Source organism: Mangifera indica, chromosome 19, assembly GCF_011075055.1.
Source record: "Mangifera indica cultivar Alphonso chromosome 19, CATAS_Mindica_2.1, whole genome shotgun sequence".
NCBI lineage: Eukaryota > Viridiplantae > Streptophyta > Magnoliopsida > Sapindales > Anacardiaceae > Mangifera > Mangifera indica.
The window spans coordinates 11,790,787-11,818,250 of record NC_058155.1 but is presented as its reverse complement, the minus strand read 5'-3'; the positions used below and the strand labels follow the sequence as shown (position 1 = coordinate 11,818,250).

The following is a 27,464-nucleotide window of genomic DNA, read 5'->3' as shown; positions in this document are numbered from 1 at the left end:
AATATATTTAATTCTAGGTAGTCTCATTATACATATCTGAGACAGGAGAGAGAAGAGTTATGGCGTTGGAAGTGGCGTGCTGTGGGATGATGTTTTCGGTTTATGTGTTGGCTATAATCGGCCTGGTTATCTTTGCTGGCGTGATGGCTGGCCTAACACTAGCTTTAATGTCTTTAGACCTCGTCGACCTTGAAGTTCTCATCAAGTCCGGCCTTCCTCAGGATCGCATTCATGCTGGTACTCTCTTTCTTTCTCTTACCTTCAATTTTTATCCTGGTCATGAAACTCAAACTCAATTTGGAAGTTTATTCAATTTTTTCTACTTGGTTTTCATGTGGAGTTGTAAAGTGGGGTACTAAGTTGACTCTCTGAGTTTAGTTTGGATTATCTTGTGTAACTGGGTTCTAACTTCTGAAAAAGTAACTCATGAAGGGATCTGCTGATTCTGTTCCCTTTTTGTTTTTTGCAGGCAAAATATTTCCTGTGGTGAAAAACCAGCATCTTCTGCTATGTACTCTTTTAATTGGAAACTCTCTAGCCATGGAGGTAAATTACGTGGTTCTATATGAGTTCTATGAGATAAATGTTGCTAGTTTTCCTCACTCTTGTTTTCCCTTTCTTCAAATAGGCTCTTCCCATATTCTTGTACAAGCTTGTGCCTCCATGGGCTGCAATATTAATATCTGTGACTCTGATTCTCTTGTTTGCAGAGGTTATTAATTCTTACACCTATTAAGCATTATTTCTGTGAAAAAGTGTCTCCTCACCAAGTCATTTAATCTATCTATGCTTGTATTTCTGGGTAAATAGATATTGCCACAAGCAGTCTGCACTCGTTATGGCTTGACTGTTGGAGCAACAATGGCACCAGTGGTCCGTGTTCTTCTTTGGCTGTTCTTCCCTGTGTCTTATCCAATCAGTAAGGTATGATCGGTTCTTAACATAAAATTTTCTGTTTTGAGAGGTTGTTTTCCTCTTGTTCATGCTTGTATAAGTTGCAGGTTTTGGATTGGATGTTGGGTAAAGGCCATCCGGTCCTTTTACGGAGGGCGGAGCTAAAAACTTTCATGAAATTTCATAGCAATGAGGTAACCGTTTTAACGTACCCGGTTTTCTGATGAATTTCACATATAGTTTTTCTTGGGCATATTCAGATCAAACTACCTTCGCCAAATTTTCTGATGAATCATTGCATATGAACACTTCGTTCTTTAGGCCGGGAAAGGTGGAGATCTAACTCGTTATGAGACTACTATCATTGCTGGAGCTCTTGAATTGACTGAAAAGACAGCAAAAGATGCCATGACTCCCATATCGAAGGCTTTTTCTCTTGATGTGGATGCAACGATTAATTTGTGGGTTTTGGGGTTCTTGTTCATTCTCTCTGAATGTTTTATGTGTTCTTCATAAGTTCTAATTCTCTGTCATTCTAATGGAGGGATACACTGAATGCTGTAATGACCATGGGTCACAGTAGAGTGCCAGTTTACTTTGGAAGTCCAACTAACATTATAGGCCTTGTTCTGGTAATTTCCTTTCTTCTTATTTATGAGACAATAGTTTTGTTGATTGTTGAAGGTGAGGATACTTCATGTTTTTCGAGTTTTCCATCAATCAAGATTCTTTATAACTCTAATCAAATCTCAAACATTCCTTTTATGTTATGCCATTTTGATTTAAATGATTTAGAGCTTATGATTTCTTTCTTCCTGATATTTAGTTGAGCTTACTGGTTTCATCTGTAATGGGGGCAGGTTGAAAATCTCTTAACAGTTGATCACAGAGATGGGGTTTCTCTGAGAAAATTGATGATAGGAAAAATACCTAGGTATGGGAATTTTTTTTTCTCTTGACAAGAATTATATGTATAAAGCTAAGTGTTACTGTTTCTCTCTTCCACTCAACCTACAGGGTGTCTGCAGATATGCCTCTTTATGATATTCTAAAAAAATTTCAGAAGGGTCACAGCCACATTGCTGTTGTATACAAAGATTTAAACGAGAAAAAAGAAGGTGAACAGTTTAAGGATAGCTTTAAGAAGTCAAGAGGACAACCTGAGAAATCAATGAAAAAGGGTGAGTGTGTATGGGTAGCATGTATACATTGCACATTTATTGTGCCTGTAAGAAAGGCCTCTGTCAATTTCAATGTTCTTACTTCTGATATTGTTGCTTTCATTATGAGTTTCCATTAAATAATTGCTAGTGCAAGATTGCTTTACCATTCTTGGTACCCTAGGTTGCCACATCTGTTTCTTCAAACTAAATATAACTGGCCTGTGGTTAAATTCTCAGTTGGCAATGAGGATAGTGCTGCTGCCCAAAACTTGGTAAATGAATTGGCATCAATGAAGAAAAGTCCACCAGCTACTCCTGCCTTAAAGAAGCGACATAGAGGTTGTTCATATAGCATTCTGGACATTGTGAATGCTCCTATTCCAGAGTTCCCATCTAATGAGGAGGTTGTTGGTGTTATTACCATGGAGGATGTCATTGAAGAACTTCTTCAGGTAAATCTAGCACTGAAATTCATTATGGCCATGTGCTCAAGTGGGGGTTTATGGGAAGACCATAACAATAGGAATGTGTAAATAATGATGATATTACACCTCTTCCCTGAGATACTGGACTCCTAGCAGGGAACTGTTGCTTCCAATTTACTAGAAGAAACGTGCTTAGGCAGTGTACTTGAGTTCTACATTTTTATGAATGATGATTTGAATAAGTAGCTTACCTGAAACATGTTGGAATAATTGACTATAACTGCATTGAAAGGTTTGCTTATATTTCAGGTGGAGATACTTGATGAAACCAACGAGTACATCAATATCTACAACCGGTAAAGTATTATTCCCCAATCTCCATCTCCATCTGGCTCTACTGCAGTATATTGTTATATGTGTAGCCTGCTGGTGCTGATTCACCGAGGAGCTTTCTTCTGTTACAAGTTTAGTTTGAGTCTTTCTTGCAAGCATGACATGGCAAGGTTTCATCCATCCTATTGCCAAGCAGGATGACAGAACCTTAAAAAAGCAATTGAATCCTGCAGGAACGTCTCTCATGAACCCACTAACCTGGTGGCTCTTGTATATGCAGGATAAAAGTTAACATGCATGCGGCTCAAGAAAAGGTTCCAGGTTCAGATACATCACCAGCATCTCTCAGTGGCTCCTCTGCCGTTTGGAACTCCACCCCAACATCACCAACACCCTCAGGTTTCACTGTCACTCAGTACTCCCCAGTCTCTCCTTCCTTGGTGGCCCCTGCTCCCACTCCAACTCTCTCAATGTCTAGCCCCAACGCATCATGTCTCAGAAAGGAGACCTGTTAAATGATAGGTGAATTTTTGGGGTTTCTCATGCTTAGTCTTGATATGATAAGGATACAAAACCATGTAATATAGTTATAGAGGCCTCTGATATACCTTGAAAATTAGGTAGAATCCAGCAAATGGATAACGGTGTTCTGATGTAGAAGAGGGTGCTTTTCTAGTCAGATGTGATCAAAATGAAAATGAAATTTTCAGTTCATTTGTTGTAGAAGAATACTGTAAATTCGGAATTTGCTCATTTTAATGCAAAGCTTTAGAAATAACTGCTGCTTCATAAATGGCATTTCCTAAAACCCCAAGATCAAACTGCGAAGTCTCCAACATGTCCGCTTCCTCGATACGTAGTCGCCTCACGCTCTTGGCTTTCCTATCTGCCACCACCTTCTATTTCGTCTACAATCTTGTCGCCTTAACAGACTTCTCAATCGTTCTTTAAACCTCAAAAAGCACAGCCGTAGAAAGGGAAAACTCTTTTTCGTTTCACAAACTGGCACGTCGAGAACCCTAGCTCGGCTTCTACACTCTCTCCTAACCTCTCAGAACATCCCATTCGACCTCGTCGATCCACAGGACTACGAACCCGAAGACTTACCCAAGGAAACCCTGGCAATAATTATTGCTTCAACTTGGGAAGACGGAAAGCCTCCGGAAGCAGCTAAGTTTTTCACCAACTGGCTGGCTTAATGCGCAAATGACTTTTGAGTGGAATCTTTGCTGCTCTCGCAATGTAAGTTTGCGGTTTTTGGCGTTGGAAGTAAAGCTTATGAAAAAACGTTCAATTTGGTGGCGAAAGATGTATCGGAAAAATTGGGTTCGGCTGAGATATTACGGGTTGTTGAGGGTGACGTGGATGGTGGTGAATTGGACGCTGTTTTTCGGAATTGGAGTAAAAGCGTTGTTGTTTGTTAGGGTCTTGAAAAGGATTGATCAAGTGGGGAATGGCAACTTTGATTTGAGGATGCTGTGGAATGGTGAGTCTTGCCATGGAAAGATGGATTTGCAGACAATAAATTTAAGCCCGACTTCTCTTATGTTGAATTTATTTGAGTTTGACTCAAATTTAATTGGGATGTCTTATTACTGTTGTACTAAACGTGGGAAAATTCAATTGGGTATATTAGCTAATTGACCATACAGCCTAGTGGTATGAGAAACTTTACAATTTCTTGATCTTTTCTGGCATGTTGCTTCCCTCAAAGTCATTTACTTGTTACAGTTTCTTGTTTGAAAATTAGATATTTTGTTTCAAGCCGTTGCGTTAACCATTTTCACACTTAATTGGAATGCTCTTCGTCAGATGGCTGTCACTTTCCCAATGGGAACTGGCCCTCACTCATACACACTTGCCACAATCTTCTAAGTATCACTGTCACGGATTTAATAAGGTCATTCTTTTTTTTTTTTCTTTTTAAATCAAGAAATGCCTTTGTCTGCTACATCACTTTCAGTTTCACACTTTACAATTTTATGAATCCCTACCACTCACCATTTTGGCTTTGTGCTTTATTTGTACCTTCGTCATTGTTTCGTCATTTTTATTTGTGTTTTATCTTTTATCATTTGTCCCCTTTTAACATCTTTGTCTCAATGTTGAGAATGAGTTACTAGCTAAGGGGAAATTTTAGCTTTCTATTTGATAATTCTTACCAGTAAGTCTATAATGTAAGAGTAAATTTGAATTGAACTAATTCATGGGTTTAGTTTAGTGTTTGATTTTAATGAATTGAGTTTGAATTAAAAAATATGTTTTTATCAAACTTTAATTTGTTTGAGATTGATGTTAATATTAAAACTCGTCTGATTAATAACTTTTTTTTCTTTTTTTAAATATATTTTTTTAAAAGTTTTTTAATTTAAAATAATATAATAATATTAAAAAATAAAATATTTAAAGATATATGATAATTTTTTTTTTTTTAAATACTGTATCGGGTAGGGGTAATTTTGATGTCGAGAGTCCACAAGTTTTTGAGCCAAACTTTGAGTGGTTTCTTCCTCAAGTGAAAAAATGGCAGACTAATTTGTGTTTTCTAGGAATTTGTAGAAATGGGTTTTTAACGTAACGTGAGGGAAGCCCAATAAAACAGTAAAGCGCGTGGAAAGATTCATAGTGTGTGGGGACTGGGGATAGAATTGAAAAGAGTCAAAAGTATATCTTTCTTCAACCTCTCATCAAACACGTGCTCCTCACGCTCCCTTTTTATCATGTCCTAGAAACCACCTATGAACCAACATTACATTATTTCTATTATGATTAATAGTAACGGCACCAAGTAGCCGATCAGTGGTGGTGCAGTGCTGCTTTAGAATTATAATAAGGCCAAACGACTATTTCCCCCCAAGTATGTTGTAATGATAAATTTTCATTCTTTAACTATAAAAATATCAAATACCCACCTATGATCGGTTAAATTTAACAAAACTCTAACAGTGGTAAATTTAATCTCATTTTTCCTCCTAAAAGTTTAAAAACTAATATTTTTTCTCTAAGCTAAGTTTGAAAAGATCGCATTTCTCCCCCTAGGGTTTATTTCTAAACCCTTTCACCTTCTTCGATGCCATCACTGGCCGTTTTCCCCTCCCGACGGTTTCTCTTCCACCGACGAGCCCCCTCAACTCCACCCCAACCCATTCGGCGCAGAGATACGTCGTCTGGGAAGAGAAATCGTCTTCCCAGATGAAGACGACTCGCTCGTCGTCGTCTGGGAAGACGATCATCTTCCCAGACGACGACGACTGGGAAGACGAAGAACTTCGTCTTCCCCGACGAAGTTCTTCGTCTTCCACGGCTTCTTCGACGTCGATAGGGTGTCCAAATGGGAGGAAAAAGATCGTCGGAAGGAGAAGATGCTTTGGGAGGGAGAGGTCGTCGACAATGGAGCTGGAGATTTTAAAACGAAACCCTAGGGTGAAACTACGATTTTTTAAAACTTAGGCTGGGGAAAAATTTTAGTTTTTAAAGTTTAGGGGGGCAAAATTAGATTCTATTTTAGTTTATTTTTAATATTATAGAGAAAATGACGATTTTATCCTTACCACCGTTAGGGTTTTGTTAAATTTAACTAGTCATGGGTGAGTGTTTGGTGTTTCCATAGTTAAAGGGTGAAAACTTGTCATTACAGCATACCTTGGATAGGAAATAGTCGTTTGGCCTTATGATAACCGAATAAAGAGAAACTCGTCTTTATTTGCCATGAAAAGATTTTAATAAAAATGATTTTATTTTCATCAGAGGTGGGGTTTAATTAAAAGTGAAAAATAAGATTAGAAAGAGTCAACGCGATAAAAAAACAATAAAATTTACTATTTTGAATTACAGTTTCAAAATTTAAAAAAAAAAATTATATTTTTTAAATTTTTAATAAAAAAATTGTTAGATTTTTTAATTTTAAAAAAATCAATAAAATTTTAATTTTTAAAATTTTTTTATTAAATAATAATTTTATCTTAACTTTAATTAAGATTTTTAATAAGATTTTAAATTTTTAAAAATTAAAAGGTATGAATTTAAGATTTAGCCTTGGATGGGAACAAATCTTTTGGCCTTAATAGTAATGCACCAAGTAGCCGATCTGAGGTGGTGCAATGCTGGTTTAGAGTAGTGGCAATTTGAATTAAGGTTTAGGGTTGAGGTAAGTTCCAAGACAAGGCAAAGCAAGAGTGTCAAATATGTATGGCCGTGACAAACAGCACAGAACTGGTAATCATAAAACATCGTCAGCTGGTAAATAGCACAGAGTTGGCACTGTCAGTGGCAGCGGACTGGCTACAACAATTACCATTCAGATTGGTCTTCTTCACATTTAGATTTCAATCTCTCAGCCTTACTCAATTCCACCAAAATACTCTCCAGAGATCAACTCTTTCATCAACATCTACATGCCTCATCTTCATCTTCTTCTCTCACACTCACTCTTTCAAGTTTCTCAAATGTTAACAACCTTCAAATCAATATCTTCTCCATTTTATTGCCATGTTAGAAACCAGTAAACCAGATGATGAACACAATCATTGCAATCAAACACAAAACTGAACTTCCTTTATTATTCTTTCTCTTTTTCGTTTCATGGAGAAATCAAGGAATGATTTCAAGATAAATATAGAAAAATGAAAAGACTCAAGAAACATTTAAAATTAACATCAAATTTAACTGCTCTTTCTGGGTTTGCTTTTTCTCCTAGCTCTGCTGCTGCTTCTTGAAGGCTCTCTCTCTGAAGACTGATCCTCTCCCACAGAAGCCGATGATGGCTCTGCCTTCACCTCTTGTTTTTGCTCTTCTTCACTCTTTTTAACTTTCTTTGATCGACTCTCATCCGCCGCTGGTGCTTCCTTTCCAGTTTGTTCTTCAATATCAATCTCATCGCTTTCAATCTTCTCAACTATCTTTCGAGGTCTGCCTCTCTTCTTAGGAGTCTGAGACTGTACCTGCTGCTGGGCTTCTTCTCCTGTTGATGAGGCTTCAGCTATGGCTACCGAAAGCTCCTTGGTTTTCCTTGACTTCTTTTTCCCCATCAATATGTTTCTTTATCCATCAATAACCATTCACCAAAAACTTGACTATCTTATAAGCCCCTAAACTCATAACCAAAATAGAACCTTTTGGCAACTTTTGATGTTCTTTCTACATCCCTGGCCTTCCCCACAAACGCTCAGCTCTCTTTGTCTCTCTCTAAGATCCCAAAGCAACCGGACTGATATATTTGACTGATATCCAGATTCTAGAAACGGATTAATAGTCTTGTGTGTTTGTAATAAGCGTGTGAATATGATATGCCTCTCACTCGATATGACCCAATTGAAAACCAAGAGGGGCCTCCTCTATATTGAAAACAATAAACAATGCTTAAAAGCCATGAGCCACTAATATTATCTTTCCTTTTCTTTTGTCAATTATCCCTGCTCTTGCAGAAGAATAGAGTCAATAGACAAGTTGGAGGTAAAATGAGGACGAAAGCTTGCTTGCGTGAACAGACATAATAAGCCCAATTTTAACCATGGTTAAGACTTGTAAGTGAGGATTGAATTTATCTGAATCGAGTTTCGACTTAAACTCAGATAAATGATATAATCTTCAGGTTGAATTCGAGCTAGTTCAACCGGATAGACTTGGTTTATACAGAAGTGAATATTGTTGTAAATGTGAACAGTGGGTGTTGTTCTGTCATTTGTGACTCAGATCCTAGAATGTGGAAGTCGACGGCCCTGCCCACTTGTGTCTGGTCTAGATCTTTGTCCAAATAATTCAAGGACAACGTGCTTCGTAGATTTAATTTTTAATATTACTGGATTACCTTCCAGTTTCTTTTTGGAAGATATACTAGGCACATTTATGTACATAAAGGTTATTGGTTTAAATTTTTATCATGTTTATTAATTTTAAATAGTAATTATATAAATAATAATATATTATTATATAATTAAAAATTAAGAATAAAATAATATATAATTATATAATAATATTTTTTTTTTTTATATATTATTGTTGGGAGGATGTCGTGAATTTGGGATACTGTTACAATGGGGCTTTGGATTCCAACGGAGTTCATAGAATTTCTGCAAAGAAGTGGTTTCTTACAGCCCACAGTTTGGGATATTTAATATATATGTACGTACTTTTTGTTCAAAATATAAAGAGCTTCCAACAAAAGCCTGTTGCATCAGCAGACCTTGCATGGAGACAAATAAGGATAACATTTTATAATAATAATACTAATTGGCAAAAACATTAACAAACTTAAACATGATTTTACTTTACTAATCCACCACGTAATGACTTTAACAAGAAATGTCCTCCGCTTCTAGTGATTAGGATTGTATTCGATCAGAGTTATTCAAACTCTAGTTGAATAAATTTAATTCAAATTTAATAATTAAACATATTTTTTATAAATTAATTGAATTTAAATATTTAAATTCAAGTTTATTAAAATTAAATCCAAAATTATTTTATTTTATTCAACAACAGACAAAACGATTGATAATTATTTAATATAATTTGGATCAAATCGTAAATCAAAATCGAACACAATCAAGCTATTGCCAGGCCTATAAGCTAAACCAAACCGAATTCTCTTTTCTTCTAGTTCAATTTGATTTTAAAAGCAAATTGTATTTCTCAACTCAAACTCAGGTAAATTTGGTTTAAACAAATCCAAACCTTGTTAAATCAGTTCAATTTGACTCAAAACTTAATTTTAAAGAAGAAAATATTGCGGATTCTTGAGGTCCAGTGGGCCTGATGAGCCCAAAAATACCAGATGAACAGGTAACTATCATGGAAATGGAGCCGTTACCTTCACGAAACGGATGAAAATGAACATCTCTTTCAAAGTGACAGCAGCCTCATGATTGTGAATTCCAGGTTCGTAATCGGATAAGATCATAGATGACATGAATAAAAGTCAGAGAGGCCATTTCCTCCATACATACTTCTATTCTATATTATTTCACAATTTAAAATGCCATGTGTCCCATCACTCAATTTTATGTCTTTGGAGATTTTCAGTTCTATGAAAAATAATTAATGAATAGATTTTTCATTTTCTCATATTGCTGGCCACAGAATTTGGCTTGAAAGGACAAACGCATTAAGCTTAAAGCTAGAAAGCGATTTGCCAAGTGGTATTTAATTTGCATTTGATCTTCCAAGCCAAATTGCTAAAGTGGTATTTAATTTTGGGTTGACGAATTTAAATCGGATTATTTTTAAAGTTCTCTATTTTTCTAGAGGGAGAGAGTGTTATTGTTGTCGAACTTCTGTTCTTCCTTGATGGTTCTGAAAGCTTTTTTTTTTAAATTTTTTTGAAGTTTTCTTTTGGATTTCTGAAGCGTGGATTGAGATTCTTGAACAAAGATTGTTCTTCAGCTCCATTTGTAAGTTTTAGCGGGTTTTGTTGCTTATTTATGGCAAATTTTGTGTAAAGAGGAACTGAATCATTACTTGATTCTTGTTCTTCATCGTTTAGATAGAATCGCTCTTAAGTCTGAATCAGAGCTATTAATGAGGATGGATAATATACAGAGTGTATATACTTTTCCAAGTTTAGTTGGTTAGATGGTTATTTTGGCCTTTTGTTCTGTTATGATTTCTTCTTCTCTTTAGCCTTATTTACAGCGTTTCTGTTCCTAAATATCAGTTTTCACTAATAGACTAACTGACGACCTATTTTCTTTCTTTCTCACCACTTGTAAGGATTCGACTTGACCGCTTGGGTTTTTTTGTTTGATTTTGAAACAGGTTTTCTAGGTCCTTTGATTTTTACAACTCGTATTGGATTTACCATGTCATCATGTCAATCAATATGGGAGGTTTTCAGTGAGGAATAAGCTCATGAATCATGGAGAATCATTGTGAAACACGAAGCAATGGTGAAGCAGCTGATCCCGGCCTTCAAATTATTAAATACTCTCCATTTCAACCTTCTATCAAATTATCGTCATCTTTGTTTGATTTGAGAGTTTTTTATGTGAGGGTCAGCAATGTTCAGGTTGATGATTTAGCCCCTGAATTTCTCACTCTCAGTCATATCCCTTTGGGCCCTGACACTTTATTAGAAGTTAATGGTGCTAGAAGTAGCATATACTCCCATGGTATCTCTTCACTTCTGAGAAGAGATAGGGTAGACAAGAAGTCTGAAGAAGCCACATTTGTTAGCACAGATAGTATTCGGTTGTCGGGAAGTTTGAAATTTGAGGTGTTTGATAAAGAAGATCTCATTTTATCTGGGCTTCTTGAGATGTCTAATAGTAATGGCTTCATAGGAGAATCAAAGAGCAATGCTAAGCGTTGGAGCATGAATTGTGCATCTGAGATCACTGCTGGCACTGGCCTTTTGAAGGGAAAACATGTCACAGGTCCTGAATCCCCTTTGCCCACCATTGAGGTTTATGTTGCTGGTTGCTACTCAGGGACACCGATCATCTTAACCAAGACTTTGCAGCTGAATCTTCGAAAGAAGCATAACAGGAAAGGCATGTTGGACGCAATCCCGGAGTATGAGATGACTGTAAGTAACAAAAATCCATCAGCTGGACTTGATTTACAGGTAACATTTACTAAAACTCTGATTTATGATATTCTGTTTACAGATAAGTGCTGCACTATAATTGTGTGCATTGGGCATGTTCATTAGAGAAAAAATCAGCAGAGTATAGATATGTGATATTGGAATCAAAACTTTGGCAATTCAGATGGCTGTCTGTATGCTTCTTGTCTTGAATTGAAACATTACATAGGAAGAAGTCCCATTTGGCATTGATGCTTAGGCTGGAAAGTTGAATCTTATCCTAAATGTGACAGTGGTATGGGCGGGGCACAATTTTCAATTGATGGGATTCTAATAAATTGTCCGTTTCCTTTACGTAACTTTATTGTCAATATCCTTGTTCTTCCAAAACCTGACCTGCAGTCTTATACCCAAAGTCATGTGAGGCTCACTATGTGTTAAGCTTTTCCTAGGCATTATCTTGTTTGTTTTCGCCTTACTGAAAATATTTTGAATTTGATTTATTCTATCAAGGTCCTGCACTATGGGTTCACAAAGCTTGCATCAAGCCGATTATTGTTTATCAAACACATCCAATTTATGGTCTTATTAATGACAGTATGTAAACCAGTCTTGAAAAGTACGTGTGTTTTGTTGCTTTCTTTTTTATGTGCCTCAGTGTATGCCATTGACTTCAATGGGAAATATGTGGCACATTTTTTCATTGATTCATTCAATGTGGGGAGATCAAATTTTGAGAGTTTGGCAGATGCTGCTGATGCATAATCTCATGGAATTCTAGGTTTCTTATTACTTCATGTAAATTACTTTCATATACAGAGCCCCTTCAAACTGCTAATAATTCAATGACAGACGTTCAGTCTGACTCCTTTCCACTTCTCCTTAACAAGTTCTTTCTTACAGATTTCTGATTGCAATGCAGTTTCAATTCACAGCAGAATCTTATATCGGCATCCATATGCTGCTTAACATGCAGTTTCTATTCAGCAGCATTTGTTCCTTAGTCATGACTGTTCCTCTCAATTGACAGCTTAAAGAGAATGTACTTAGCTAGAATGACTTCTATAATGATAGTTTTGAAGTTTTCCTTTCATAGTCAACCAGCTGCCAAACCTCCGAAAGCCACCTTATAATTAAGTGTAGCAATCTTGCACTCTCCCAAATGTTTTATCACTGCTGTCTTTAGGATTAAGGAATCGAGAGGGATCAGCTAAGATTTCATGCACTGATACCTAGATCTCTTGCTAAAGATTTCATTGCTGATTTTGACAACTTGTTGCATCATCTTGTTGCTCTAATTTTTTTCTGATTATAAAACGTGCTTAGAAAACAATAACCACTATAATACTTGTAACTCTTCCAAATGCTTCAATCATCTAGAGATGATTAGCTTCATACCCAACCTTGAGTATAAATTTGCCTTTTTTTTCATCTTTGATTTGCATTTCTTTTGTTCTTATAATAGCTGACTAATTTTGGAGCCTAGATGCTGTTATAATCTTTTATTCATAATCAAACTGCCATTCCTATGATGTATTTGTTTATACGTATGGGGAACTTGGATCTGCAGGTACCTGACTTCAGTAACTACAAACCAGAAAACGATGAAGACTACAGCAACATGTACTGGAGACGAACTGAATACATTGAAGGTGAAGATGGTGAACTCTCATGGTTCAATGCTGGTGTGCGAGTCGGAGTAGGAATTGGGCTTGGCATTTGTCTTGGTCTTGGTATAGGCATTGGCTTGCTGGTTCGTACTTACCAAGCTACTACTGGGAACTTCAAAAGGCGGCTTTTGTGATCCCTTTCAACTGGAGCTGCTACACTCTCCAGTTCCTTCCCACAAAATCCAAATGCTGCTAACTGTATGCATCGTGTTGACTGCAGATTCTGACTGAGCGATGCCTTGTGTAGCTAACGGTCTTTCGACCTTTCAGTGTCTTTATCTCTGTTTAGTATTTTTGCTATCAGGTGTTTGGTTTAGACTTTAGAAAAAGTACAGCCTTCAGCCTTCAGATGACATCATTTATGTCGTATGAAGGTTATACATACTTAAGCTTGTATGACTTGAATTTCCATGTAAATATTCTGTTAAGCTAAGGTTGCATTTGACTTTTGTTTCCTTTCTTTTCTTTTCTTTTCTTTTTATTTGTTTTCTGTCAAGATAAAGTTCAATTCTTGGGATTATTTATATTCTAAATATCAATTTTCTAAACCCAAGCTCCCGTTGTGATCTTGGATTTCATTAACTCTCAGTCAAACAAGTCATCAACAATTCAATCAAGCAATGGAGTCATCAACGCAATCAAGGATAGCAACGGGACACAGCATGGAGGGTGGTTGACACCACACGCAACAGAAAGAGTGAAAGCAGGTAAATTAAGGGGAAGTTTGAGTCAGATTTCTGAAAAGAAGAAAAAAAAGAAGATATATTTCTCATAGTATGCCAGAATTCTTTTTCGATAAGAAAAATTGATTTTAGAAGAGGAAGAGTTATTTATACCATAAAAGATCAGAAATGTTAATAGGTATGGAAGGAAAAATGTAATTTACTCTTGCAAATTATTTGAGTTCCATATTTTTATAGATAATAAGAGAAAAAATGAAGGCAAAACTAAAATCAAAACGAGCCCCTTCCTGACATTCAATAACCAGAATCAAAACCTATACAAACAGGTTTCAAAAACAGAAACTACCCAAAAGACGTCAATTACGAAGACAGTCAAGGTCAAATATCCAACAGTTCCGATTCCTTCTGGGCATTTGCTTTCTACGATACGATAACATAATACATCTCAGCTCTCCCACATTGCTTTCTGCAATAACTTGATACACGAGCTCCCAATAGACCTGGCCACTGGCAGTTTGGCCAGTGAACCAGACTGAATCTGGCCCGAATGAAACCGAAACCGGTAAACTCAGAACTGAAACTGGATTTTAACGGTTCAATTTTGATTTATCTAAATTTGAACCGTGAAACCATCAGTTTACACCCGATTTATGAACCGACATGTAAATCGACGGTTTACTGTGCTAAACCAAAAAATTTTGAATTTTTTTTAAATTTATTTAAACAGCCAACGGTTCCTTTTCCCTGCGCAGGGAACCGTTGGCTTGCAAAAGAAGAAATAGCAAGGATCGGTCCCATACAATTTTTAGAGAAATTGCCTCAGTAATTTTTAAAATCGCAATTCACCCCCCAATTTTTTAATGTTTTTCAAGAAAAAAATTTCCTATATATATACCCATTCAAATTTCATTCTCTCAAATTTCAATCTCTCCACTCTCTCACTCAATCCTTCATACTCTCATTTTCATTCTTTCAACTCTTAATAATCTCTCAATCTTTCAATTTAATTAAATTCTTTCTTATTTTTTTATTAATTCCAATTTCTATTTTTATTATACAATTCATAATTAATTATAGAATTTATTTCTATAATTAAATTTATTTATTATTTATTTATTATCTTTCATAATTAATCATATAATTTATTTATATAATTAATTTTATTTATTATCAAAAAATAGCAAGTTGTGGAAATTCTTTCAGTAATAAAAGATTTGGTCAATATTCACATATTTCAAATGTGAATGAAAATCAACTTATAGATAATTTTTCAACACAAGAAAATGAAACCCAATATGAAAAGGTGGAACAACAACAACAACAACATTAACAACAGATGGAGATGAAACAACACGAATAACACTCGTAAAAAATTCCTACATCCGATATTTTCAAGATTCATTTCAAGAAAATACAAAAGAAAGATGATAATTTTGATGTTGCTTGCAATTATTGTAGGCAAATTTATAATTTCAATTATTGTAATTAATAATTTAAAAATTAAATCAAGATCATGTATTAAAATTGACAATTCAATATCACTTTCGAACCGAAACCGTCGGTTCAAAATCAGGGTCATAAACCAGAACCGTCGTATTACGATTTTAGTTCAGAGTCCTTATTTTTTCAAACCATGATCCAACGGTTTCGAACCGTGGCCAGGACTCTCAAGTTGCTTTCTAAAATTACACACTGCACCTACGCTCTCACAGCGAGCCTCAAATCTTCGCAGCTCTCTACCTACAATTCAAACAAGAAAATAAACACTTGTACATACAAATTAAAAATGTAGGACACTCAAAAACGAATACTTGATACGAAGACCCAGGTGGAATCGAACCACCACCCTCCCAAACATAAAGTTTGAGCGCTCCACCATAGTTGAGCTTATATGTCTACCCAATCAAACACAATACCCCAAAACATTATATAAAAATTTACCGTGCGTATCATTTATTTGACTACAAACACAAAAATCATTCTTCTTTTAGCAAGTTCCTTTTGTAAATTAAAAATATTGCCATCATAAAGCACCATAAACAAGGCATTTTATTTGGTTTTAAGATGTTTTCAGTAAATTTTTTACGACCGGTAAAGTTACCCACATTATTCAAATTTCTTCAGTAATTGTTTGCTATCGTTAATATGCTTAATTAGATGGTTCTTCACAAGCCTTCTCATCCATGAATCTATTCAGTTGCCAGATTAGAGACACTCAGAACAGCTATAAATTAAACTGGGCTTTCGCATTGCGAACTCCAATCCTGAATTGAGAATCGCTATTAAGACGTATGTCCATTTATTGAATTAACTGCTACTTCCAGACTGCCAGTGTAGGAGATTATCCTCCTGCCGAAAAACCAACAGATCAGACTTTAGTGACAGACAAACACGTGCGATGAATTAAACAACAATTTTCAGAGTAATAAATAGTTATCTTCATATGCAAAATTTTAGGACAACAGAGAACAAATTTCAGACAGACCACCTAGGCAGATCCACTTTGCTCACTGACGATATCTGCACCAGAACCCTACACTGCAATATCGAACACACGGGAATAACAGAACAGCTATCATTTTACAAATTTTAAAATATAAAATAAAATTAACACAAATATTGCTCAAATAACTGAAAATAAATACATCACAAAATCTGGCTGGTTACCAACAACCATCAGCAGGAAAACAAGAACAACTACTAAAAAACAAATGCACAAGCAAACTAATTTAGATAACCTTGCACAACCCTGAATGATTTTATATGATAAATTAAATCAGAAGCAAAGCACAACTGCCAGAGGTACATGCGGAGGAAATCCATCTGAAAAGAGAAAAGGAAGGCTCTTAATTGCCAGAAATAGTAATCAGCAGCTTCCACATCCTAAACCTCAAATGTGTCTTTGATAAGTGCGGAATGTATTAACATGACAAAAGAACCATGATCAAGCAGTTCGTATGCACAAGGCAAAAGCCCCACAATCAGAGCACAACATAACATGCCGAGAGCACCATGATCAAGGAAGAACCAATCATAACAGAATCAAAATGAGACACCGCCTCTTGATCCGACGAGACCGTTGTATTGAGAGGACTACTTGTTCCTTCAAAAGTTGCAATGCAGTTAACAATCCCAAAAATTGATTCCAACAGCCAAAAATGCCAAAATCAGATGCCGACATGTAAATATTCCTGCATGTGAATACAAGTGATCAAACATAGTGATAAAAATAAATAGCAATTGTTTAACCTATCAACAGACAAAAGAGGCATGAAATTTACCTTAAATTAGAATCCTTTGTCATCTCAAAGAACAGCTCCACGACTCCACAGCTGGTATAGATCCACATCCAAAAAAATTCTTCACAGAATAAAGAGCTCAAATGCTAGATACAACAAGCTTCACCCCCCTTACAATATATTGCAAAAGTACAATACCTTTAACTGGAGTAGAACAATTCCTTACCCACACAATCCAACTCACAACCATTATCATTATATAAAAAGTCCAACAACAAATAAAGGTACCAAATCATACAGAACAAAAGAATAAACCTTTAAATGTATTTAATGATAGGAATGGATTTACACTTAGGAGCAGCACAACTTGGAAAAATGAGAGGTATTACAAATAACTCTGTAAGTGTAATTTTGTCAATATGCTGTTGGCATTTCCAAATTTATGTAATTAAAAATCTGATAGTTAATAATTAAATGACAAATTATGAGCACAAGATTTAGCATGATTATTAATATATGATTTTGAATCAGATCGCCATTAAAAAATTATGTTTAAAATCAATCACATGAAAACAATCTAAAGGTCAAATAGATTCCAATCCAATAAGACGTTAAAAGTAAGATAAGCAATACAATAACATAGTTTAAGAAAGTTGAAAGTAGGATATTTTGGTGACCAATTCGATATGTAAACGTAGTGAATAGGGAAGCAGCATTATCTTTATGTGCTAGAAGAATCAAATAACAGTAGATAAATTAAATTGAACTTATGTGCGTTACTGGATTGTACCTCTAATTGGATGTCCTGCAGTGTAATCAATTTCAAACTGTGTGCAGATATCTTAATTGCTGTAAGTCCATGTGAGTTTGGCGTCAGACCAAACAATTAACTCAGGCAGCAATAGAGAGAAAAAAAAGAAAGGCACCGGGTGGGGGAGAGCCGGGGATAAAAAATAAAATAAAACCCCCGTACCATCTCCCCCGAAAAAAAATAATTTTATTAGGGTTTTGACCTGCCATGCAAGCGCACCTGTCATGGCAAAGGTCGAACACAACCACACAGCATAAATTCTCTCACATCGTCTTCCCATGTTTCTTGCCTCACATTTTTTCCCTCACTCTTACATAATTTTTTCACTCACTTTTTGATAGAGTTGAAATCAGACCCAACTCACAAGTCATTACAGATTCATACCAACAACTTCCTCTACGTATGGGGATTCCCACTCATAATCTTGAAGCCACGCTGTTTAAGGAGATGAAGAAAGTTGTTGGTCCATTTCTGATGAATCTGCAATGACTTATGAGTTGGACCTGGTTTCAACTCTTATCACTTTTCTTCTTCTACGATCCATGGCACCATAACGATCTCTATCTCACTTTAAAAGGCAGCACATGCAAATCTGGTAGGCCAGATCTGTCCATCCTTCGTCAGCTCCGAAGACCGTTTCAAAAATCGCAAACACCTGAACAAATAAAAACAACAAAATAAAGTTAAGTATCTGAATAACAAACAAATCGATCGAATGCAAAGAAGATATATAAAAAAAAAAAAAAAACTCGGCAAAGTTCAGATTCAAAATTATTGAATAAATATAAAGGAGATTAGTGGACATACCTCGATCTACTCGATTATGACCTCGGAAACATCGTCATAGGCTGTATATGTAGGCTGAAATCGTGCATAGATGATAGCCAAGAGAAGCCATAATCAAACGATAGATCACGAAACGATCTATCGGAATCTGGAAAGAGAACTGAGAGAATCAAAAGCTAGAGAAACAGATCTGAGAATAAGAAATCCGGAGAAGACGAAAAGGTAACAGGGGAAATTGTTAATTAATTAGGCTTGTTGTGACTCATAGACCATGAAAACCGACTTAAATTGGAACCCTAGATGATCCAACGGCTTTCATGATTTGAAGGGTTAAAATGTGGACGGTTGGATTTGCGTGATTTTAGTAGGTATCTGGTTGTCAGTAACCGATAGTGATTGACAAGGTATGGACGGTCATGATGTCGAGGAAGGTTCTCGATGATAACGATTTTGTTTTCTTTGCCACGATAATCACGATGTTACCATGTTAGTGCAATTGGACGAAAATATAAAAGCTAACACCTTGTTTGGCTACTGGGCCATATGTAATCCTTACACATTTAAGGTTGGTAGAGGCCGTTGGTTTAACTCTCGGTATAATTTGCATCAAATATGAGTCATATTCAAACCAACTCTAATTTTTCTTAATTTACAAGGCAAATTGAATCGAATCTTTTTTAAATTTCGAACTTATTTCGAATTTGGGTTAAACAAATTTAAATAAAATAAAATTTTTAAAATTAAATTAATTTAATTTGAATTTAATCCCTCTGTCGTAAATGACATGGTGGCTCTTTGACAACTTCATTTATCTGAATTCAAAACTGACTGAAATTTATTTAACTGTTGATATGGGTGTAATTGTAAAGAAGGCTGGAAGGTGAAGCTCTTTGAAACTTTTGTAATTGCTTGCATTAGAATCAAAGTCAGGACAGTGGAGAAAAAAGCGACTGGCTGCTGCAACTCCGAGTTCGAACCGAGCTAATAACACAGCAGTTGCAAGTAAGTAATTTTACGAATAAATGTTTGTATTGGAATCACCAAGAAGAGAATGCATGCATAGGGCAACTTCATATTGAAGTTCCATGTACGTAAGAATCTAAACTTTGCTCTCAGGATCATGATTCTTGTTTCATGGCTTCAAGCAAACTAGAAAAGTAGCCGGGACCAATTGCCTTTTCGTAGTTTAGAAGGATCTTATCGAAATTCAAGAAGGGAAATTATTGCTTTTACATATTTACAAAGCTCTCTTTTGATAAAATAGACATCTCTGGACTCAACGAGTGAATAAACATTTTCCAATTAAAAAATATAATCTAATAATTGACATATTTTTTATATCTTTTAGTATAATCTTATAAACATTTCTCAACGAGGTGATAAGATATCTTATGAACATAAGTCTATATTTAATAGATTAATATTATTTCATTATATCTTTACCTTTTTATTTATGATCAATAAATTTGTCAATACTAAGATTTTTATTACTATGAAAATTTTAAAGGTGTTCTATCACTTATAAGCTTATGGGTGCTACTCCGCTTGCTCACCAAATGTAGACCTGCATGTGTCACATTTTATAGATGAAATGATCACCAATTCGGAGTACATAAGCACCTCACAAAGGAAAAGTTGGATCAGTTTACTTGAGCAGGATGAAGACGAAGATGACACGGTGTTAATTTGGATGAGCAAAAGCCCTCAATAAATTATCATGGCACCCAAGATGCTGCAAGGAATGATCTCAAGCACAGGCTAACAGCTCTTAATTACCCCTTGGGATCAGTTAAGAATAGCTCCCATGTGAAATCTTCAGCTGCATTTTCAGAACAGACGAACCATTCAAGTTCTTCTCAATCCAAAAGGGAAAAGGAGAGAATTCCAAATGTACTAGCAAAATTAATGGGGCGTGATGAATTTCCAGAAAATGTGGACTCAAAGCACACCATACAGAAAGACTCAATTTTTTTGGAGAAAAGTGCGCAGCGAAGCACCAAGAAGGCTCAAAAGAGGACAAAAAATGCTGAAAATCTCACACAGTTGACTTCAAAGCAAAAGATGATAAAAACCAAGATTATTCCAGGAGTTCAGAACAATGTTGCTTCACAAGCAGAAACTGAACTGGCTGCTGGCAATGCTGGCTTTCATGTGGAGTTTCATGATGGAAAGTCACCCTGGAAGGACTTTGAAGGCACAAAACCAGTGACGGGCAATGTCATCTCATTGAGTCATAACATTGGACGTCAAAAGGATAATCAAAAAAGGGAAAGAGTACTTACAGGTGCAGAAAAGAGCAAAATGAAAGGACCATTGTTGAAGGTTGAGCTGCAGCGGATGCCACCTTGGCTTTGAAGAGAAAACGGTAACACAAGCAAGCTTGTAGCAGGCACTCGGCAGAAGTCTCAAACCAATCCTGGACACCAACAACCACACATGCTCCGTAAATCACAGCCACTAGAAGAAAAACAGCAAGCAGAAGAAAGAGGGCACCAGAGTGTAAAACAGAAGTTGCCCTCAAGGAAACGAAAGGGAAGGTTATCAATACCCCCTGCTTTATCAAAATCTGTGCATGCTGAGATTAATTTGCAAAAGAAACATTCACATATAAATCATGCAGCAGCTGGTAAGAAAAGTTTCACTGAAGCTCCTGAAGCAATGCAATCAGAAAGGTTTTCAGATGGCAGCAACAACAGTTCTACTAGCTTAAATGTCAACATAGGAGCTTCACTGAACGGGAACTCAAATCAGGAAACACCTTCAAGACATCAAGAATCTAAACTAGCAAAACCGAAATCTGCTGTTAAACCGGACACACGGAACACTGGAAGTATTAAGGTGCATAGAAAAGGGACTCCTCGAATGATCAATGAAGTGATGATCAGAAGAGGTGGTCCTCTACAGAATTCTTCAAGGCCACAGAAAAAACAAGAATTCCATTTTGCAAAAAGTGAGACACAGAAGGAATGACAAACTCAGTGGATCCAGAAAAGCAAATCAAGTAAGACTTTGCAAGTCCAGAGATCAAAAGTAAACATCATTAAATCGGGCAAATCAATTGCTAGCGTAGAACCGATGGCTGTTGCACAACAACATGAGAAACAGTCCTAATGAAAATGGAAACCAAAGCGCAAAAGAAACACGGACTCTAGCCCGGAATGACACTGTGAATCCATCTTTACACCAATTTAGAATTTTTAATTTTACCGATATCACAAAATTCTAATGTAATGTGCAAGCCAGTAGATAATCTACACGTTCATGAGTGATCAGCAAGGTGGAGAACCTTTGCTTGATGTAGGTGAACAAAAGTCTCATATTATCGAACCCAATCCACTAATCCCGGTAGTCCATTGTTTCAAATGCATTTCCCCACAAGATGATATAAAGTTTATCTTTCCGGACGAAATGTCATCTCAAGAAGCAACAAAAAGGGCCATGAGAAGTGTAAACTGGAAAACGTTTGATAGTCAAAGCTCACTGTTTTGATTTTGGAGGGAAGCATCAGGGAAGCCTTGATATCACTTAGCCCTCACAATTGGTGCACCAAAAAAATTTCTTTTTTTTGCAAGTAATTAATTAGGGGGTTTTACAAACACGATCAAAGGCTCAAATCTGGATAATTAGAGAGTTTTATAAACTTAACAAAGGCTCAAACCCAAAACTTTTTCCTAAAAGTTTTAATACTTCATCAATTTTGCAAATCCCTCTAATGCACCAGAAAATTTCTAAAGAAGAAACAGCACAGCTACGAACAGAAAGTGAAAATCATCTGAAGCAGATACTGATTAAAAGCCTAATATTTCTTAACACAGCAGAGGCTCTCTTCAAAACTTAACATCCCTTTTGACATTCTTCATGCGGGAGGCCCTGACATTCAAGAAAAGAACAGCAGGATCACATTAGACTGTGGCTATGTATTAACGAAAAGAAAGGGAAAAAGGCAAGTGCGAAGAGTTCATCCTTTTGTTAAAGTAGTAATCTCTGCAGTGAGGATAAGATCCTTGGATGACTTGGTTAGACAGTTAAATAAAGAATTTGATAAGTTGAAATTCTATGGTGAGAATCTGCATGGTGAAGTTATTTTGGAAGAGTTTCTGCCCAGATTTCTTGAGAGTGATGTGTATAACAAGGACCAGGATGTGAATTTTATCTCACCAAATTTCAGTGACATGTTTCGATCATCCTCCCCGTTACTTAGAAAAAGTGAGTCACTAGTTCAAGTACAAGATAGTATCATTATCGTATGGACAATTAGACATTCAACCCATAATTGCAACGACCCAATTACAAAAGCGGAGTTCTACCAAGTTATATCCCCTCAAGCCAAATGGAATATGTATGAAAGAGTCATGTCTTTCTTTTATTATTTTCCATTGCACAGCTAGGCCTTCCTAGAATTGAACCAGAAATTTCGCTCGTGAAGTATATCATTGCTCCTACAATTGGACCAATTGGGAGAGAGTCAACAAATTCATTTTCAAGAGTGATTCATCCTTCCCATAGGCAGCTCAAGAATCCTATAAGTTCTGATAGCAATTGTTAGTGTGTTGGTTTAATCAGATCTACTACATCCACAAGTTCTTATTCAATTAAACCCCTATAAGTGTTATGGGATCTCTCACACTTATATACCCACATCAAATTTGTTTTATTTTATTAGATATTGAGATACATGAATGATGAAACCACCGGCATGAGATGGTCAAAAAGACACCACAAAGAAGGAAGCTTAATTTAGAAGGTATCAATCAAAGTTTTGCTTTCCATTTGAATTGCTTGTGCGCCCATGATGCCTGGCTTTACAAAGTTACTTTCACCTTTGTGCTTTTGCGCTTTGCACCTCAAGCCACCCGCAATATTCTATTCCATTTTATGCTTTACTTTCCATTCTACAACGTCTTTAAAGCTCTTTTCCTGTGTTGAAAAATTTACACCATTTTTTTTTTCATGTTATAATATCAATTTCATTTCTTAGTAGAGAAGGAAAATCGCCATGAACGGTCACCAGTGAAGACGCCAGTGGGATTTAATTGTTCAAAGGTATAGCATGCACATGGCAGGCACGTTGTTGATAATCCGAATTCCGAAAAGAGCACAACGGTCATATTTATGGTAATAACGTAAATATGTTTAACTACATAAAGATAAGATGGATTTGACCTAAACCAAATAGACTTATGGAATTATGATTTATATTAGATTTGTTTTTAGTTGAGCCTAAATAATACTTAATTTGAGATTGACTCAAATATAGAATAGTCAATTCAAGATTCATTAATTGAAATTTAAACTCAACTAAAAATATTTAAACTTTAAATCAATTCGAATTCAAATATTTGTATTCACTTGAAATTTAATTTATTTTATAAAAACTAACTTAACCATTAGCTCAAAACGGAGTCGGCTAATCCAAACTCAAAATTTAAGTTGGAGAAGCTTACGTCGAAGGCAAACCTTAAACATTGCCCATAATTTAGTCTATTTAGGTAAGAATTATACACATCTCCGCATAGGCAAGGTTCTTCAGGAGTCTACCATCTGCATGTCTAAGTAAGACCACCAAACTTTTTTTCTGTGACAATTCTGCCCTCGACTTCATAATCCCTCTCTTATTTATAGAACCTCAGCTTTCAAGATAGTATCCAAACCAGAGATTGCACCATGGACGCTGTTCGTTCCGCGGCACTTTTAGCCCTCCTTCTACTGAACATAATAGAAACCGCATGTAAGTTGTTCATTTTTTATGATTCGAAAAGAAAGCTTTGTTTTTTCTTTTCCGCTTTCATTCTTTGAATTGGAGCTTGCAGCTTTTGAATTTTTTTACATTTCAGAATCCTGGATATGCATTTTTTTTTAATTTCTTAAAACTGTATGTACTTGTATGAAAGATTAAGTGCTTTTTTAATGGCTGTGAATTCCTACTCAATCGTGAAACTCTTACTTATTGCAAGCAGACACAGACCCATTCCTGGGTATAAACTATGGTCAAGTCGCAGACAATCTCCCGGAACCATCCGCCACCGCGAAGCTCATAGGAACCACCGCAATTGAGAAGGTCCGGCTATTCGGGGTCGACCCAGCCATCATTAAGGCCTTTGCAAATACCGGTATAGGAATCGTCATCGCAACTTCAAACGGTGACATCCCAGCTTTAGCTTCTGATCCTAATTTTGCCAAAACCTGGATCAACACAAATGTACTTCCCTTCTATCCAGCCACCAAAATCATCCTCATAAATGTGGGTAACGAGGTTATGATCTTCGGGGACCAAGCTCTGGCCGCTAACCTTTTGCCGGCCATGCAAAACATCCAGAATGCCCTCAATTCTGTCTCCTTAGGTGGGAAAATTAAGGTTTCCACCGTTCATCCTATGACTTTGCTTGCACAATCTGAACCGCCGTCGTCAGGAGTCTTTGATGCGAAATATGTAGACGTTTTGAAAGGATTGCTTGAGTTTAATAATGCCACTGGTTCGCCTTTTGCCATCAATCCATACCCGTACTTCGCTTACAGGAGTGATACTAGACCTGAGACGCTGGCTTTTTGTTTGTTTCAGCCCAATAAAGGCCGATTTGATTCAAACACCAAGATTAATTACATGAACATGTTTGATGCCCAGGTGCTCTTTTTTGAATATCCTTTGGAAAAGTTTCTTATGTGCTCAAATTTAACTGAAAAATAACTCAAATAATTGTAGGTAGATGCAGTTCGTTCTGCGTTGAACGCCCTGGGTTTTAAGAATGTTGAGATCGTGGTTGCTGAGACTGGATGGCCGTCGAAAGGAGACGGCGATGAAGCAGGGGCAAGTGTTGAGAATGCCAAGGCTTATAACGGTGGTTTGATTGCACATCTCCGATCTAAGGTGGGGACTCCATTGATGCCTGGGAAATCAGTGGATACTTATTTATTCGCAATGTATGATGAGAACCTGAAACCAGGGCCACTTTCTGAGAAATCATTTGGACTGTTCAAGCCTGATCTCACCATGGCTTATGATGTTGGCCTTGCAAAGGCCGGTCGCCAGGTAACCCTTTGCCACTTTTCCAAGACCAATGTGAAAATTAATTAGTAGTGATAGTTGATTTCTCATAAGCATTTTTAACTTGAACTTTTTTCAACAGAGCCCAAAATCTCCAGCAAATAGCACCAAAAATGCAGCAACGTGGTGTGTGCCCAAGGATGGAATACCTGATGACAAATTGCAGTCGAATCTTGATTTTGCCTGTGGACAAGGGATTGACTGTAAAGAGATTGGACCAGGCGGTGCTTGCTTCGAGCCTAACACAGTCACATCACATGCTGCATATGCCATGAATCTCTTCTATCAAAAATCCCAAAAGACTCCATCCAGCTGTGACTTCGCACAAACAGCCATCCTTTCGTCAAAAAATCCAAGTAAGTTAATCTGCTTAAATTAATTACATTCTGCTATTTGCTTAACTAGCGTCAAAGTTTGGAAGCATGATTTTTGTTTTGGTTGCTTTTGCAGGCTATGGTGGCTGCACTTATCCTGGCAGTTCCTGAAGACAGAGGACCTCTGTTCTGTTGATTGGTTGGTTGCGGGCAAATGTCTTGTATTTGTTTGCACTTGTAATATAAATTTTCAGTGGAGTGTATGAGATAGATAAACATGTATTTATTTATTGGCATGTAATTTAAGATTTTGGGTGGAATGGATGAAAATGGGATGGTTTGTTTAATGAATTTGTACTTCAAATTTTCACCTATTTACACATAAGTTGGAGCAGTGAGAAGATCAATCAAGAAGCAGCTTAATTCTTAAGGCTTGTGCACCAACTATACCCAAGGGAAGTAAAAATTGTGCCTTTGCTCCTCAAACGTCAAGCATCCACAATTTTCAACGGTTTTATGCTTTATTAGCTTATATAGTTTACTTTTATAGCATCTTTAACTTCTAAACCATTTTCCTGGCTTGAAAATGTTTTCCAAAAATTATATTCTGTAATGGATATGTCATGCCTTTGGTGGTATTTGTACAGCGGGTAAACACTAATGTTAATTGACTTATGTGAATTTGAAAGTACGCAATTTTGAGATTTGATCAAATGTAGATAAAATACAGATAGATGATTTTAAGAAAAAAATTTCATCTTCATAATATGGATAAAATTTTGATCGAATTTGATCAAGAAGAGACGTGCTCATGCTAACTGATGATTAAAGATGATACTCATTGCTAATTACTAATGAATGGTTGTATGGATGGTTGGTTTTATAATGCCACTCTTGAGACCTTGAATAAGCTCTATCTTCTTTCAGGAATTGGGATGCTACGACCCTTTCTTGTTGCAGGCTGCACATCTGAAAGAAGAAAATTATCCGCATGTACAGTGAAGAGTATCTACTCAAGGGGAGCATCTACTTCAGCGAAGCTATTTAATGCATAAATTTTCAAGTCTTCTGGTTTTGTACGGAAGAGCCAAATGCAAAGTTCCCCTTGCGCAATTAAATGAGAAGAAGCCCAAATTCAGCAAATTGACTTTGAGCCAAAGATTGGATTTGCTTTCATAAATAAGCTGATTCAATCATTTGAGTTTGAATTTATTCATATCAAATTCAAAATTAAATTATTTTTAAATTTAATTCAAATATCAATTTGTTAATTTTAAATTGATTTTAAATTTTTTATTTGAATTAATATCAAATTAAGTATTATTTAAATTATTTTCAAATCAAATTTAGTCTTTTTAAGGTCAAATTCAAAAGTTAAATTATTTTAATTGAGCCTTGTTCCCTGTAAGTTTGATCAAATCCAGCCCAATTAATGGTAATGGAATTAGTAGTTGACTTGACTTGCAGGAAATACATAGAATAAGGCCTAAGTAATAGCTGACGCGTGAATTGGTAATGAAGTAATTGATGATTCGTGGTTGGCATTGTTTGTATGATAGAGTTAGAAGTACACTTTAGCTAAC

The 27,464-nt window shown here is 36.1% G+C and overlaps 4 protein-coding genes and 2 long non-coding RNA genes across 8 annotated transcripts; 3 read left to right on the top strand and 3 right to left on the bottom strand.

Annotated features, from left to right (window-relative positions):
• Positions 1-52: 52 nt before the first annotated feature.
• On the top strand, positions 53-3,529 carry LOC123202637 (DUF21 domain-containing protein At1g47330-like). Its single transcript, XM_044618611.1, has 12 exons — positions 53-237; positions 470-546; positions 629-712; positions 811-924; positions 1,002-1,088; positions 1,216-1,355; positions 1,439-1,526; positions 1,755-1,828; positions 1,912-2,075; positions 2,295-2,509; positions 2,792-2,838; positions 3,096-3,529. Exons 1-12 carry the CDS (start codon positions 60-62, stop codon positions 3,328-3,330), a joined length of 1,503 nt encoding a protein of 500 aa, XP_044474546.1. The 5' UTR covers positions 53-59; the 3' UTR covers positions 3,331-3,529.
• LOC123202639 lies at positions 2,742-3,565 on the bottom strand. Its single transcript, XR_006499025.1, has 2 exons — positions 3,424-3,565; positions 2,742-3,323 (listed from the first exon to the last, which is right to left on the bottom strand). It is a non-coding gene; the product is annotated as an uncharacterized LOC123202639 (long non-coding RNA).
• A 3,776-nt stretch (positions 3,566-7,341) lies between these two features.
• LOC123202638 (uncharacterized protein DDB_G0286299-like) lies at positions 7,342-8,408 on the bottom strand. The gene has a single exon (XM_044618612.1). It carries the CDS (start codon positions 7,840-7,842, stop codon positions 7,477-7,479), a length of 366 nt encoding a protein of 121 aa, XP_044474547.1. The 5' UTR covers positions 7,843-8,408; the 3' UTR covers positions 7,342-7,476.
• Positions 8,409-9,674: 1,266 nt separating this feature from the next.
• Positions 9,675-13,461, top strand: LOC123203500 (uncharacterized protein At1g01500-like). Of its 3 annotated transcripts, none has more exons than XM_044619854.1 (3): positions 9,675-9,691; positions 10,568-11,375; positions 12,907-13,461. In XM_044619854.1, exons 2-3 carry the CDS (start codon positions 10,668-10,670, stop codon positions 13,138-13,140), a joined length of 942 nt encoding a protein of 313 aa, XP_044475789.1. In that variant the 5' UTR covers positions 9,675-9,691; positions 10,568-10,667; the 3' UTR covers positions 13,141-13,461. The 3 variants fall into 3 exon arrangements, with proteins under 3 accessions (XP_044475789.1, XP_044475788.1, XP_044475787.1); XM_044619853.1 differs by lacking the exon at positions 9,675-9,691 and adding an exon at positions 9,770-10,203 and having other exon boundaries at positions 10,577-11,375; XM_044619852.1 differs by lacking the exon at positions 9,675-9,691 and adding an exon at positions 9,772-10,203.
• Positions 13,462-16,296: 2,835 nt separating this feature from the next.
• On the bottom strand, positions 16,297-18,796 carry LOC123203499. The gene is made up of 3 exons (XR_006499308.1): positions 18,547-18,796; positions 16,971-18,394; positions 16,297-16,880 (listed from the first exon to the last, which is right to left on the bottom strand). It is a non-coding gene; the product is annotated as an uncharacterized LOC123203499 (long non-coding RNA).
• Positions 18,797-24,043: 5,247 nt separating this feature from the next.
• LOC123202676 (glucan endo-1,3-beta-glucosidase 7-like) lies at positions 24,044-26,228 on the top strand. The gene is made up of 5 exons (XM_044618686.1): positions 24,044-24,253; positions 24,483-25,147; positions 25,226-25,552; positions 25,650-25,923; positions 26,018-26,228. The coding sequence occupies exons 1-5, from the start codon at positions 24,190-24,192 to the stop codon at positions 26,050-26,052; spliced, it is 1,365 nt and encodes a 454-aa protein (XP_044474621.1). The 5' UTR covers positions 24,044-24,189; the 3' UTR covers positions 26,053-26,228.
• Positions 26,229-27,464: the final 1,236 nt, after the last annotated feature.